Source organism: Orycteropus afer, unplaced genomic scaffold, assembly GCF_000298275.1.
Source record: "Orycteropus afer afer isolate SDZICR_OR568_19922 unplaced genomic scaffold, OryAfe1.0 scaffold00136, whole genome shotgun sequence".
NCBI classification, from domain to species: Eukaryota; Metazoa; Chordata; class Mammalia; order Tubulidentata; family Orycteropodidae; genus Orycteropus; species Orycteropus afer.
Window position 1 is genome coordinate 1,743,009 of NW_006921723.1, and position 16,376 is coordinate 1,759,384.

The following is a 16,376-nucleotide window of genomic DNA, read 5'->3' on the forward strand; positions in this document are numbered from 1 at the left end:
AAGCACTTACCAATGAAGACCAAAGACTACAGCCTTCCCTTTGGATTATATTTCAACTTAAAACCAAAATCCTCACAACTGGACCAATAAGCAACATCATGATAAATGGAGAAAAGATCGAAGTTGTCAAGGATTTCATTTTACTTGGATCCATAATTAATGCCCATGGAAGCAGCAGTCAGGAAATCAAATGACATATTTCACTGGGAAAATCTGCTGCAAAAGAACTCTTTAAGGTGTTAAAAAGCAAAGATGTCACTTTGAGGACTAAAGGTGCACCTAACACAAGCCATGGTATTTTCAGTTGCCTCATATGCATGCAAAAGCTAAACAGTGAATAAGAAAGACTGAAGAAGAATTGATGTACTTGAGTTGTGGTGTTGGTGAAGATCATTGAATATATCACAAACTGCCAGAAGAACAGCACCCCTGGGGTACCCTTGGCTGCTAACCTGGACATCAGCGGTTTGAACCTGTTAGCCACTCTGTAGGAGAAGGATGTGACAGCTTGCTTCCTTGGAAACCCTATGTAGCAGTTCTCCTGTGTCCTGTAGGGTTGCTTTGAGTTAGAACCGACTCCACAGCCATGGGGTTTTTTTGGCTTTGGGCTAGAAGAACAAACCAACCTGTCTTGGAAGAACTACAGCTCCTTAGAAGGAGTGCCAACCAGACTTCATCTCACATCTTCAGACATGTTATCAGGAGGGACCAGTCCTTGTTGAAGGACATCATGCTTGGTGAGGTGGCAAAGCGCAATGCAACCACTGCCCTGGAGTCTGACCTAACTCATAGCGACCCTTCCTTGGGTTTCTGAGGTGATATCACTACGGAAGTAGATTCCCCAACCTTCCTTCCAAGGAGTGGCTGGTGGGTTTGAACCACCAGCCTTCTGGTTAGCAGTCAAATGCCTTAGGCACTACGCCACCAGGGCTTCCTGGTAAAGTAGAGGTCAGTGAAAAAGAAGACCTTCAAACCCTCAACGAGATGGATTAACCCAGTGGCTGCAACAATGGGCTGAAACATAGCAACAATTTTGGGGCTGGTGCAGGACTGGGCAGTGTTCCATTCCATTGTACGTAGCATTGCTATGAGTTAGAACTGACTCAGTGATAGCCAACAGCAGCAACGACTTAGGATGAGAGTGTCTTGTCGTGTGCTCACAGGCCATCTGCACATCTTCTTTGGAGAAATATCTGTTCAAACTTTCTGCCTAGTTTTGATTGTGTTGTTTGTCTTTTTGTTGTTGAGTTGTAGGAGCTCTTCCTGTATTCTGGACACTAAACCCTTATCAGATCCTTGGTTCCCACTTCGTTTCATAAGCTGTAGCTTGTTTGCTGCCTGTTTTTAAATGTCCCGTAAGTGGAGTCACATCCTGTATTTGCCTGTGTCCAGTGCCCCTCGCCAGGGTGCAGCCTGTGCATTTGTGTGGCCAAAGGCAGTGGTAGTTCAGCGATGCAGTTCTCGCCTTCCACGCAGGAGACTCAGGTGTTCACAGCCCCCACCCGTCCGTCACCAGAGGCTTGTGTGTTGCTAGGATACCGACATGTTTCAGCGGGGCTTCCAGGCTAAGACCAGGAAGAAAGGCCTGTGATTGACCTCCAAAAACAAGCCAGTGAAAATCCTGTGGATCACGATCATCCGACCTGTACTCCATTATGGGGCTGGTGCAAGACCATTTCATTCCGTTGTACACAGTCACCAAGCATCGGGGACTCTCTTGATAACGAGTTCTTGTTTTTGTTGCGGTGTGTAGTTGTGGTTTGTGCTTTTTCCCTTATGGTGTGAGGATAATAACACAGCTCGCTACAAAGGGCAGAGATGCACCGCCGTTGTGAGGCCTAGGGGCTCCCAGATCCAGCAGCTTGTTCCGTCCCCAGTCCCCCACCAGGGGCCCAGCCTTTGCCTGAGCCGTTCTGAGTTGCAGCCTGACCCTGGGGCCCACACTAATGCCGTGCTGGTTGTTTTGCAGTTTGTGGATGCAGATAACCTCATCCTCAACCCTGACACGCTGACCCTGCTCATTGCTGAGAACAAGACAGTGGTGGCCCCCATGTTGGACTCACGGGCCGCATACTCCAACTTCTGGTGTGGCATGACCTCCCAGGTGAGGGGGCTGTGGGACGAGGGTGGGGGGCCTGGGTGCTGTGGCTGGAGTTTGACTCATTAGCACACCACCTCGAGATGAGCAGTTCACAGACACCATCACCCTAAGCATGAGGTGGTGGTGGATCAGTGGTAGGATTTTCCCCTCCACGTGGGAGACCTTTTAGTTGTTGGAGGCTTGCATGTTGCTAGGCTGCTCAGCAGGTTTGAGCAGAGCTTGCTGACTGGGACAGGAGGGAGAAAGCCCTGGGGATCTACTTCTGAGTATCAGCCAATGAAAACCCTCCAGATCACAATGATCTGACTGCTACTCACTGCCGTCGAGTCGGACCCGACTCATAGCGACCCCTCCTTGGGTTTCCGAGGCGGTATCACTACGGAAGTAGATTGCCCAACCTTCCTTCTGAGGAGTGGCTGGTGAGTTTGAACCGTCAGCCTTCTGGTGAGCAGTCAAGTGCCTTAGGCACCACACCACCAGGGCAACCTATCTGACCTGCAAGGCACCATAAATTGAGCAGCGCTCCCACCTTTGTGCCTGGGGTCGCTGTGAGTTAGAAGCTATTAGATGACACCTAACAACAGCAATCCTTGAACAGCCCAGTGTCGACTCGTGTCTGGTCGTCCTCTGTATCTTGGTCTCCTGGGGCTCTCTCAGCAAAATACCACAGTGGTGGCTTTAAAGAACAGAAGTCAGTCTGGAGGCTGGCAGTCTGGCTTCAGGATGTTGGTGGGACCATGCTTTCTCTCTCTCTTTCCACGTCTGTAGCCCCGAGCGTCTCTTGGCATTCCTTGGTTGCTTATGGCTGTACCTTCATGTGGTACCTGTCTTCCCCCTGCGTGTGTCTCTGTGCCTGTTCTGTTATTTTTTATAAGACGCCACAGAGGAGATTATGTTTAGGACACCCGCCACACATATACCCACTCGGACCACCTGTTGATTTACATCTGCAAAGATCCTGTTTCCAAATGAGGTCACATTGGCAGGCTCTGGGGGTTAGAACATGGACACGTCACTTTGGGGACACAGTTCAGCTCCCAGTATCGTTCTTGCAGTCATACTCCTGATGTTCAGTTTCTTTTTCTTTTTTGTTTTTTTGCACTTTTGTTGTGGTGAAAACATACACAACAAGACATCTCCAGCAGCTTCCATGTTTACAGCTCTGGAACACTGATAACATTTTTCGTGTTGTGCTGCGATTATTGCCATCCTTCTCCAAAATATCCACCACGATTAGCATGAACTCAGTGCCCCCACAACAAACGCTTCCCCTTTCCCCTCCCTCCTACCCCTGGTAACCACTAAGAGTCTCTGGGGGAGGTCCTTGTTGCAGCCTCACTAGCTAACGTTCCCTGTGGGTCCTGGGCTTGAGACCGGTTGGCCTCCCTTCTCCTCAGATAGTGTCGCTTACTGTCTGCCAGCTTCTGTGGCTCACATGCTCCTTATAACTTAAAGGTGACGGGCTTAAGACCCACCTTACATGCTGTTCTGGTTCCCTAGTGCCTCTCTGACAAGAAATATACCACAAATGGGATGGCCTTAACAAGCAGGAGTTTATTTACAGTTTGGAGGCTTTAAGTCCAAGTTCAAAGTGCCAGGCTCTAGGGGCTAGTTGAAAGCTCCTCAACCTTGGGGTCCAGCTCCGCCTCCTGCTCTCAGCCCACTGGAGCTAGAGGTGTTTCTTCACTCAGACAGCTGCTGGCTGCTGAGGTTGAGAAGCCTAAGGTTGACATGTAAAAAAGGCACAGTCCCGATGTTACCAAGCCACACAGCAGGCCATTAATTGAAGTCCATCCTAAGTCCCAAGGTCGGCAGAGCATGGGAGGCTGCTGAACAACGACACAGCTACACGTAGGGTCCAAGTGTGCCATAGGCTAGAGACCATTCCCAAAGCTGCTGCTTATATACGAGAGAAGCAGACCACATACCCAAAGTGGCTACTCAGCTGCTTGTGGTAGATCCCACCATGGAGGTGATTGCGAGTCTCGTCATGGGGAACAACTACCAACAGCTGCCCAGCCACTCAACCAGGCCCAGACAAATTGACACACAAGCATAACCACCACACATGCTATGGCCTCATTAACATAACAAAGAAAGCCATGTTCCCAAATAGGGTCCCATCCACAGATATATTGTCTGCAAGTTGATTCTGACTCCTGGCCTTGCCATGTGTGCAGAGTAGAGCTGCTCCAAAGAGTTGTCAAGGCTGTGACCTTGCAGCAGCAGATCACAGGCCTGCCTCCCGAGGCATCTTGGGGTGTGTTTGAACTGCCAACCTTCTGGCTAGTAGCCATTCGCACCACCCAGGGACTCCTGCACAGGTGTAGGGCTTAGGACTCCAACTCATAACAGCTGGGACTGCAGAGGGCTGACCATTTATTTCCCTTTGTTTTCCTGTGATTGCCCTGCTGAGTCTCTGAGGGGTAGAGACCACGCCTGACCCAGCTCAGAGCCCCGTGCTCAGGGTACACACCATGGCTGGCATCTGGTTCTCTCTTTCTCGGCTGTTCCATGGGTCCCACCTCCCAGGTTCCAGCCTCACCTCCAGGGACCCCCACTCAGGTCTCTGCTCCCCTGCCAGGGCTACTACAAACGCACACCTGCCTACATCCCCATCCGCAAACGGGACCGCCGGGGCTGCTTCCCTGTGCCCATGGTGCACTCGACCTTCCTGATCGACCTGCGGAAGGCGGCCTCCAAGAACCTGGCCTTTTACCCGCCTCATCCCGACTACACCTGGTCCTTCGATGACATCATCGTCTTTGCCTTCTCCTGCAAGCAGGCAGGTGAGTGCATGGGATAGGAGCATCTGATTGGTTCTTTGAGGTCCTCATGGAGCAAGTCCAAACAGAGCTCACAGAACCAAAAGTGTTGGGTGGGGGTTGGCTTCTGGCATGGCTGTGTCCAGGTGTTCAGATGATGTCACCAGGACTCAGGCTCTCTCTGGCCCTGGCTTTGTGGGTTGACTTCACTCTATAGCTCCTTAAGCCCACTGCTGTCAAGTCGGATCCGACTCATAGTGACCCCTCCTTGGGTTTTCAAGGCAGTATCAGTACAGAAGTACCCCTTTATTGAGGGTTAAGGTCCTTGGGTGACACACATGGTTTACAGTTGACTATTAACCTAACCACTTGTCTGTTAGTGTGTCGTACTGTTGTGGCTTGTGTGTTACTGTGAAGCTGGAGGCTATGCCACTGGTGTTTTAATTACCATCAGGGTCACCAGTAGAGCTTCTAGACTAAGACAGACTTGGAAGAAGGAAGGGGCCATCCGCTTCTCAAAGAATTGGCCAGTGAAAACTTTAAGAATATCACCCATATCACAATAAATTTTTTTTAAAAAAACCTTATGAATAGCAGTGGAACACTGATATATTACTGAAAACTTTATGAGTAGCCCTGAAACGTTGTCTGATACAGTGCTGGAAGATGAGCCCCTCAGGTCGGAAGGTGCTCAAAATACCACTGGGGAAGAGCTGCCTCAAAGCAGTCGACCTGAATGATGTGGATGGAGTAAAGCTTTCAGGACTTCCATTTGCTGATGTGGCACGACTCAAAATGGGAAGAAACAGCTTCAGATATCCAATCATAATCAGAACATAGAATGTACGAAATATGAATCTAGGAAAATTAGAAGTTGTCCAAAATGAAATGGAACGCGTCAAGATATTAGTGAGCTAGGCATTGTTGTTGTTGTTATGTGCCATCAAGTCAGACCTGACTCATAGTGACCCCTTCTTTGCTTTCCAAGGCAGTATCACTACGGAAGTAGATTGCCCAATCTTCCTTCCGAGGAGCGGCTGGTGGGTTTGAACCTCCAGTCTTCTGGTTAACGGTCAAGTGCCTTAGGCACTACGCCACTAGAGCTCCTTGAGCTAGGCATTAGTGAGCTGAAATGGACTGGATTTGGCCATTTTGAATCACAACCATATGATCTACTGTGCTGGGTGTTCTGGTTACCCAGTGCCGCTCTAACACAAGATACACCACAAATGGGATGCTTTAACAAACACGAGTTTATTCTCTTACAGGTTGGAGGCTTAAGTCTGAGTTCAAAGTGCCAGGTTCTAGGGGATGGGTGAAAGCCCCTCAATCTTGAGCTTCAGCTCTGCCTCCTGTTCCTGGCCCACTGGAGCTGGAGGCTTTTCTTCACTCAGACAGCCGCTGGCTGCTGAGGCTGAGAAGCCCAAGGTTGACAAGTGAAAAGGCACAGTCCCAGTGTTACCAAACAACACGGCAGGCCATTGATTCAAGTCCATTGAAAGTCCCAAGTTCGGCTGAGCACGGCAGGCTCCTGAACAACAACTTGGCTACATTCAGGATTCAAGCGTCCCATAAGCTGGAGACCATTCCCAAAGCTGATTGTTACATATGGGGAGCAGACCACATCCCTAAAGCAGCTACTCAGCTGCTTGTTTGTTGTAGATCCCACCATGGAGTTGATTGCCAGTCTCATCATGGGGAATAACTACCACCAGCTGCCCAGCCACTCAACCAGGCCCAGCCAAGTTGACATACAACCTTAACTACTGCGCTGGGAATGACAAATTGAAGAGGACTAGTGTGGCATTCATCATCATGAAACATGTTTCAAAATCTATCCTGAGGTACAGTGCTGTCAGTGATAGGATAATATCCATATGCCTACAAGGAAGACCAGTTAATACTACTATTATTCAAATTTACTCACCAACCCCCAAAGCCAAAGATGAGGAAATTGAACATTTTTACCAACTTCTGCAGTCTGAAATTGACTGAACATGCAATCAAGATGTATTGATTATTACTGGTGATTGGAAAGCAAAAGTTGGAAACAAAGAAGAATCACCAGTAGTTGGAAAATATGGCCTGGTGATAGAAATGATGCTGGAGATCTCATGATAGAATTTTGCAGGACTAGCAACTTACTCATTGCAAATACCTTTTTTCAACAACATAAGTGGTGGCTGTACACGTGGACCTTTCCAAGTGGAATACATAGGAATCAGATTGACTACATCTGTGGAAATAGGTGAGGAAAAGGTCAATATCTTCAGCCGAAACAAGTCCAGGAGCTGACTATGAAACAGACTATCACTTGCTTGTATGCAAGTTCAAGATGAAGACAATTAAAACAAGTCCATGAGAGCCAAAATAAGACCTTGATTATATCCCACCCCATTCCAAACAAAGATGATCCCACAGAATGTGAAAATTATTGAGCAATATCAATATCACACGCAAGCAAAACCTTGCTGAAAATAATGCAAAAATGGTCGCAGTGGTATGTTGGCAGAGAATGCCCAGGAAAGCTGGCCTCAGAAGAGGATGTGGAGCAAGGGATGTCATTGCTGGTGTCAGATGGGTCTTGGCTGAAAGCAAAGAATACCAGAAAGATCTTTACCTGTGTTTTATTGACTCTGCAAAAACATTCAACTGTGTGGATCATAAGAAATTATGGATAACATTGAGAAGATTGGGAATCCAGAACACTTAATTGTGCTCATAAGGAACCTATACACAGACCAGGAGGCTGCCATTTGAACAGAGCAAAGAGATACTGCATAGTTTAAAATCAGGAAGGGAGTGTATTGGGGTTGTATCCTTTCACCATACTTATCCAATTTGTATGCTAAGCAAAAAATCTGGAAGCTAGCCTGTATGAAGAAGAACGTGACATCAGGAGGAAGACTCATTAACAACCTGCGATACACAGACGACAGAACTTTGCTTGCTGAAAGTGAGGATGACTTGAAGCACTTATGATGAAGATTAAAGACTATAGTCTGCAGTGTGGATTACACTTTACCTAAAGAAAACGAAAATCTTCACAACTGGACCTATAAGCAGCATCACAATAAATGGAGAAAAGATTGAAGTTGTTAAAGATTTCACATTACTTTGTTCCACAATCAACACCAGTGGAAGCAGCAGTTAAGAAATTAGATGATGTATTGCACTGGGCAAATCTGCTGCAAAAGACCTTTCAAGTGCTAACGAGCAAAGATGTCTCCTTGAAGACTAAGGTGTGCCTAAACCAAGCCATGGCATTTTCAGTAGCCTCATACGCATGTGAAAATAATCATGGCTTGTGTCAGGCGCACCTTAGTCCTCAAGGAGACATCCTTGCTCCTCAGCACTTGAAAGCCATGGTATTTCCAATCGCCTTGTATGCATGTGAGAGCTGGACAATGAATAGGGAAGACCGAAGAAGAGTTGATGCTTTTGAGTTGTGGTGTTGGCACAGAATACTGAAAGTACCATGGACTGCCAGAACTAACAAATCTGTCCTGGAAGAAGTGCAGACACAATGCTCCTTGGAAGCAAGAATGGCCAGACTTCGTCTCATCTACTTTGGTCATGTTGTCAGAAAGGACCATTCCTTGGAGAAGGACATCATGCTTGGTAAAGTGGAGGGTCAGTGAAAGCAGGCAAGACCCTCAAGGAGATGGACTGACACAGCGGCTGCAATGATGGGCTCAGGTGTAACAAGGACTGTGAGGCTGGCACAGGGCCAGCAGTGTTTCATTCTGTTGTGCACAGGGTCACTATGAGTCAGAGCCAACTCGACAGCACCTAACAACTGCAACAACACTAACCTAAAGGTAGCAGGTTCAAACTCACCCAGTGGCACTGTGGAAGTAAGACCAGGCGATCTGCTTCCGTGAAGATTACAGCCAAGAAAACTCTCTGGAACAGTTTTACTCTGTGACATGTAGGATCGCCATGAGGTGGAATCGACTCCATGGCAAGTTTTTATTTTTCATTTTATTGAAAGTTATCTTTATCTCAATACTTAGCTATACTCCAGGTTTTTTACAGTTGCATGTGTATTTATTATATAATCAGGAAAAGAATATAGACAAGAAAGGTCACACAGCCACATGCTGACTGGACATTTATTCTAAACCGGAGGTTTGCGTGGTGCTCAGGCCTGTCCCACACCCTCCCCACCTTTCCTGCCTCTCTGGCTCCCTCTAGTGATAAGAGGTGGAATGACATACTTCACCTGTGGGCTTTATCTCTTTGTTTTAAAAATTTTTTAATATATATATCTTTTTTTATTGTGGTAAATATGCATGTCACAAAACATACCATTTCAACATTTTTTACATTTACAATTCAGTGGTGTTAATTACGTTCGCCCTGTTTGTACAACCATCAGCACCCTCCATTTCCAAAGTCCCATCACCCTGAACAGATGCTCAGCGCCCACTAAGCAGTGTCTCCCCCTCGCCCCTGCCCTAGCCCTTGGGAACCAATCTCTGTACACCTGCCTATTCAAGATACTTCATATGAGTGAGATTACAAAATATTTGTCCTTTTGTGACTGACTGCTTTCGCACACCATCATGGTTTTAAGGTTCATCCATGTGGTGGTGTGCATAACTTATTTGTCTTTATGGCTGACGGACATTGCATTTTATGAATGGCCCACATTATGTTTATCCATTCATCTGTTTGTTTTTTATAATCTAAGGTTATTTATTTATTTATTATTTTTTAGATTGTGATTTGGGTGAAAGTGTGCTGAGCAAATTCGTTTTCCATTCAACAGTTCGCACACATTTTGTTTAACGATGCTGATTGCAGTCCCCACAGTGTAGCAGCTCTCTTCCCACTTCCTCCCCATGGTGACCCTTTCCCTGTGCCCTTCTTTCCTATGAATTCCTGCTCCCTGAGCTATCTCCCCATGCAAATGCTGCCCTTCTGCTCTCCCACAGTTGATTGTTCTAAGGAGTGAACCTCTCTGGTATAAATGTTCACCTTATGTACCTGTCTGTTAGCCATTCACCTGTTGATGGACACTTGGGTTGTTTGCACCTTTTCGCTCTTGTGAACAACGCTACAGTGAACATTGATGTATGCATATGTGTCTAAGCTTCTGCTTCAAGCTCTTGGGGATACTACGATTGGGGTTACTGAGTCATGTGGTAATTCTGTGTTTAACTTTTTGAGGGGCTGCCCAACTGTTTCCATGGTGGCTGCACCATCTTGCATTCCCACTGGCAATGGTTGAAGGGTCCCATTTCTCCCCATAATCACCAACACTTGTTGTTACCCATTTTTCTGATAGTAGACATCCTAGGTGATGTGAAGGAATTCCTTAGTAGTGCACACAGTTATGTGCTTGATTAGTAACCAGAAGGTTAGATGTCCAGACCTACCCAGAGGTGCCTTGGAAGAAGGGCCTGATGATCTGTTTCCAGAAAACCAGCCTTGAAAACCCCGTGGAGCATGTGCCACTCTGACACACGTGCAGTCACCAAGAGTCAGAATCCTACTGGATAGTAACTGGTTTTGAGTTTGGTGACTTTGAAGTGGTATCTCATTCTGGCTTTGATTTGCATTTCCTTAATGACTAAAAAAAGGTGGCACTGTGGTTAAAGCATTGAGCTGCTAACCAAAAGGTCAGTGGTTCAAACCCATCAGTCATGGAAGAAAGATGGGGCAATCTGCTTCTGTAAAGATTTGCAGCCTTGGAAGGTCTATCCTGTCCAGTGGCATCACTACGAGTCGGAAGCGACTCAATGGCAGTGGGTTTTAATGACTAACATTACTTGGATCCACATTCCCATGGAAGGAGCAGTCAAGAAATCAAATGACGTATTGTATTAGGCAGGTCTGCTGCAAAAGACCTCTTGAAAATGTTAAAAAGCAAAGATGTCACTTTGAAGACTAAGGTGCGCCTGACCTAAGCATGGCATTTTCACTTGCCTCAAATGTGTGTAGATGGACAATGAATAAGGAAATCCGAAGAAGAGTTGATGCTTTTGAGTTGTGGAATTGTCAAAGAATACTGAAAGTACCATGGACTGTCGGAAGAACTGACAAATCTGTCCTGGAAGAAGTCCAGCCAGGATGCTCCTTAGAAGGGAGAATGGCCAGACTTCGTTTCACTTACTTTGGACATGTTATCAGGAGGGACCTGTCCCTGGAGAAGGAGATCATGCCTGGTAAAATAGAGGGTCAACAAAAAAGAGGAAGACCCTCAATGAGATGGATTGACATGGTGGCTCCCATAGTGGGCTCCAACGTGGCAAGGATTGTGAGGACAGTACAGGACCAGCAGTGTTTTGTTCTGTTCTGCAGAGGGTTGCTTAGAACTGACCCAGTGGCACCTAACAACAATGACTAACAACCTTGAACAACTTTTTGTGGACTTACTGGCACTGGAACAGCACAGAGCACTTTTTGATAGCTTCAGAGTCTTCTCTTGTATCATCCAATGACATTTCATATATTTGTGGCTTCTTACCCTCTCGATGGGCAGTGGGGAGTGCCGGGCATGCCTGGTTGTCCACTTGAATGTGAGGCTTTGTTCCGGCCACAGTCCCCAGTGGAATGCCAAGGGGTCTCTGCCAGCTGATGTACTGCTGCACCCCTGCCCCCTGCCCTTTGCCAGGCTGTGATGCTGTCCCTGCCCCTGTGGCCTCCTTGCTTTTTGGCTGAGTCTTTGTTCTAATTTTTCCTTGTTGTGTCCTTGGCTCTAGAGGTACAGATGTACGTCTGCAACAAGGAGGTGTATGGATTCCTGCCGGTGCCATTGCGGGCACACAGCACGCTCCAGGACGAGGCCGAGAGCTTCATGCACGTGCAGCTGGAGGTCATGGGTGAGTCTGGGCCACTGTGCCCACCCTCTGCCTGGCGCCGCTCTGTAAACACTAACCAAGTCAGTCAAAGGGAAATGTGCACCGGACAGTGTTAAAACAGCCCCCAGGTGGTACACATATGCTCACACTTAGATCCTAACTGAAAGGCTGCAGGTTTGAGTCTAAGGCCTGGTGATGTTATTTCTGAAAATCAGCCACTAAAAACCATGACACACATGGGGTCGCTGTGAGTCAGAGTCACATTGACTGCTACTAGTTAATGTTAAGGAGCTCTGGTGGCATAGTGGCTAAGGCACTTGACTGCTAACCAGAAGGCTGGCGGTCCAAACCCACCAGCCACTCCTCGGAAGGAAGATGGGGCAATCTACTTCCGTAGTGATACTGCCTCGGAAACCCAAGAAGGGGTCGCTATGAGTTGGGGCCGACTCGATGGCACATAACAACAACAATAGTTAATGTTAAACCAGGTCAGGATGGCTTAATACTCCAAAGAATTCTAGTAACTGAGTAGGCATCCTGGTTAAGCCCTTGAACTAGTTGAAAAGTTGGCAGCTTGAACCTACTCAGAGATGCCTCAGAACAGACCTGGTGGAAGGTCATGGCCATGAAAACCCTATGTAGCAGTTCTGCTCTGCACACATGGGGTCGCCATGCACTGGAATCTACTCCATGGCAACTGAAAACAACACAGTAAGAGAGGAGAAGGGAACAGGGACATTTGTAGGGGGAGGAGCTCACAGCAGTGGGGAGGGGAGAGAGACTCCCGAGCTGTCTGAGCTCCAGCTTGGCTGAATCAGAGAGTCGTGAGCCTTAGAAAAGAAAGTGGGCCCACTGCCGCCACCATCTAGTGGATTCTGACTCATAGAGACTCTACAGGACAGAGTAGAGCTGCCCCATAGGGTTTCCAAGGCGGTAAATCTTTACAGAAGTAGACTGCTTCGTCTTTTTTCCATGGAGTGGCTGGTGGGTTCAAACCGCCCATCTCTTGGTTATCAACCAAATGCCTTAACCACAGCACCAGGAGAGCTCCTTAAAACAAAATGAGGGGTTATATAAATACCTAGAATAGGCAAGTCCGTGGGGCAGTGGTGGTTCAGTGGAGCATTTCTCACCTTCCATGCAGGGTTTGATTCCTGGCCAGTGCACGTCATGTACAACCACCTCCCATATGTCTGTGGAGCTTGTGGGTGGCTGGGACGTGGAACAGGTTTTGGCAGAGCTCCCAGACTAAGGTAGAATAAGAAGATTGATTTCCAAAAGGTTACAGCCTTAAAAACCCTGTGGAGCAGCTGTACTCTGCACACACAGGGCTGCTGTGCATTGGGGTGCACTCGCCAGCAACTGACAACACCTGCTTCTGGAAGCTTCTTCCTGTGACTCTCCGGGTGTCTGACCGTGAAGTGGTACTCTGGTCTCTAGTCTTCCTCGTTTTTGGGAGACTTTTGGGTCTTGACTAGTGTGAAAACAGAGGCCCTGTGTGGTACAAACCGAGAGGTTAGAGACTCAGGTCACCCAGAGGCGCCTTGGAAGGAAGTTCTGGTGATCTGTGTCAGAAAAGTCAGCCACTGAGAACCCTACGGAGCTGGAACACTGATGTACACAGGTCCCTGGGGGTCAGAATCAGTTCAGTGACGGTCGGTTTGGTAATGTGTTCAAGGTTCATCAAGCTTGGTTTTTTTTAACTAAAACACACCTCCACAATAAGAATTTCTTCCACAAACACAGTACCTGTGGGTTTTGAGCCTTTACGAAATATTTGATGCCTTTAAGGAACATTTCTGCCTTTTTATTTTCATGTTTATTGGAAGAGAAAAAATACTTATTAAAAGCGTGTGTGAGATCAAAAGAGACAGAGAAAGGCTCTCCTGGTTTCTGTCCAACAATATGATGTCTGTCACAGCTTGACAGGAGTCCCTGGCTGGAGTAGACGATGAAGTGCTTGACTATTAGCCAGAAGGTTGGCGGTTTGAACCCACCCGGAGGCACTTTGGGAAACGGGACTGGCGATCTACTCCTGAAAGGTCACAGCACCTGTGGGGTCGCCGTGAGATGCAATCGGCTCAACAGCAGCAATCAATATATACCCAGACAGACAGACAGACGCCCCCCAATGCACACTCCCCTGTATTATTTACTCATTGTCAGGTTTTCTCATTTTCATCCATCAGAATACCAAACCAATCAAACTCACAGCTGTCGAGTCGGACCCGGACATAGCAACCCCTCCTTGCATTTCCAAGGCGGTATCATTACAGAAATAGATTGCCCAGCCTTCCAAGGAGTGCCTGGTGGGTTTGAACTGCCAACCTTCTGCTTGGCAGTCACATGCCTTAGGCACTATGCCACCAGAGCAGCCTTTTATATCCACCCCTTACCTTGCCATTCTGTCTCATGCCAGACCTGCACCTAAAGTCTGCCATTCCCCACATCTGTGCTGAAGCTCAGGGCTAAGCCGTCATGAGCCAGCCCCACCCCCTCTTTTTTTTTTTTTTTAATTTTATTTTGATTTGGGTGAAGATTTACAGAGTAAATTCACTTTTCGTACAACAGTTCACATATACTTTGTCTCATGTCATTGACCAAAATTTACAATGCAACAGCTCCCCTCCCACTTCCTCCCCATAGTTACCTCTTCCCAGTGTCCATCCCTCCATACTCTTCTGCGCCCTGAGCTGTCTCCCTGTGCATAAGCAGCCCTTCCTTCTCCCATGATTGTTCTCTCCAGGGCATGTGTCTACTTGAGGTAAATGTTTAACTCACTTGCCTGTACTTTGTTTGGCTGGAAACCACAGGTGAGCCCCACCGCCCCTTATGATGCCTCACTGGTGGACAAGGGTTCCATTCTCTCACCTTCTTGTCACGACTTGTTATTCTTCATTTTTTCTTACAGCTGTCCTGGTGGGTGTGAGAGCTTGTGGTTATTTTTTTTTTTCCTCTTATGGTGGTGGAAATACACATAACAAAACACACCATCTCAAGAGTTTCTACATGTGCACTTCAGTGACATTAGTTACATTCTTCCAGTTATGTAACCATGCTTTTTTATTATTATTGTGATTTGGGTGAAAGTTTACAGAGCAAATTCGTTTTCCACACAGCAGTTCATACACATCTTGTTTCATGACATTGACGGCAATTCCCCACAGTGTGACAGCTCTCTTCCCACTTCCTCCCCATGGTTACCTCTTCCCTGTGTCTGTTCCTCCCATGTAGTCCTGCCCCCTGAGCCGTCTCCCTGTGCAAACACTGCCCTTCTGTTCTCCCATGATTGATCTCTCCAAGGAGTGTATCTACCTGGTATAATTCACTCTATACACCTGTCTGTTATTTGGCTAGAAGCTACAGGAGTGAGTTCCATTCCAGACCTGAAGAGTATCTAGAGGCCATAGTCTCAGGGGTTCCACCAGGCTCTATCAGACCAGCAAACCTGGTCCCTTTTTTTTCCCAATGATTTTGAGTTTTTTTCCACATTGTTCTTCCACTCTTCCAGGATCTCCCACGTAGATCCTCCTTCAAGTGTTTGACAGTGGTAGCCAGGCACCATCTAATTATTCTGCTCTCATAGTCATATAGGCTGAGGATCACATGGTGTACCAGTCACTAGGACTAATTGTTTCTGTGTGTCTTTGCTTTTCTTCATTTGTCTTTGCTCTGGTTATGTAACCATTCTTGTTGGCCTTTTCCAAGTCATTCCACCACCAGTAACATAAACTCAAAGCCCTGTAAGCAAAAGCTTCCCTTCTGACCCCTGGTAATCATTCATCATGTTTGCTTTCTGTGCATTTGCTTATTTCACATAAGTGAGGTTATGCACATTTGTCCTTTTGTGACGGACTGATTTCTCTCAGCGTGATGTTTTCAAGGTTCGTCCCTGTTGTAGAGTGTGTCAGGACTTCATTTCTCTTTATGGCTGAATAGTCCGTTGTGTGGATGGACCGCATTCTGTTTATTCATTCATGTGTTGATGGACATTTGGGTTTACAAAAGCAGCATTGGGTGGCGTCCTCTGACTGCCTCTAACTTCACAAGGGGGAGGGAGGACCCAGAATCAGGTCTGTGGGCCAAGGCTGATTCCTCTGAGGTGGAGGTCAGACACGCTGCCACCTTCCAACCTGGTCACCAATTCTGACACCAACCGTCCCTTCCACAGCACTCTCCTCTCTGCTGGGTTCCATAATTCGTTGCATTGGCCACACAGAACTCACAGACAATCTTCACAATTATGGGCTTATTAGGGAAGTAACCGGTTACAATTCAGGTTCAGGAATAGTCAGGATACAATTCTTCAGTCGGGGCAGCCTCCCCTCAGCCATGCCCATAGGCACGCCTCTCTTTGGCCTTTGTCTCCTTGACCTGACCTCAGCTCTTCTCTGGCAAGTGTTACACTGCCCTTTTAGCTTTGTTGATAGGTGCCCTGAGAGGCACCCCACTCCACCAGCAAGCCTCCTGCCCAGAGGCACTCAGCATTCTCAGTCAAAGGCCAGGAAGGCTTCTGCTCTGTCTCATGCCGGTCTCTTGGTTCTGTTGCCTCTCCTGCATCTCAGCACAGGGATCTCAGGTTCAAGAACGCGCTTCACTCCTGGCTCTTCTTTTTTTTTTAGGATTTGGGTGAAGATTTACAGAGTAAATTCACTTTTCATACAGCAGTTCACATATACTTTGTCTCATGTCATTGACCAA

The 16,376-nt window shown here is 47.3% G+C and overlaps 1 protein-coding gene across 1 annotated transcript in view; it reads left to right on the plus strand.

Annotated features, from left to right (window-relative positions):
- The window catches only part of COLGALT1 (collagen beta(1-O)galactosyltransferase 1), a 34,664-nt gene that overhangs the window by 10,435 nt on the left and 7,853 nt on the right, over window positions 1-16,376 (plus strand). The window contains exons 4-6 of the mRNA XM_007945341.1: window positions 1,970-2,104; window positions 4,686-4,890; window positions 11,577-11,696. Coding sequence (XP_007943532.1) covers window positions 1,970-2,104; window positions 4,686-4,890; window positions 11,577-11,696 — 460 coding nt within the window. The remainder of the gene's footprint in view (window positions 1-1,969; window positions 2,105-4,685; window positions 4,891-11,576; window positions 11,697-16,376) is intronic.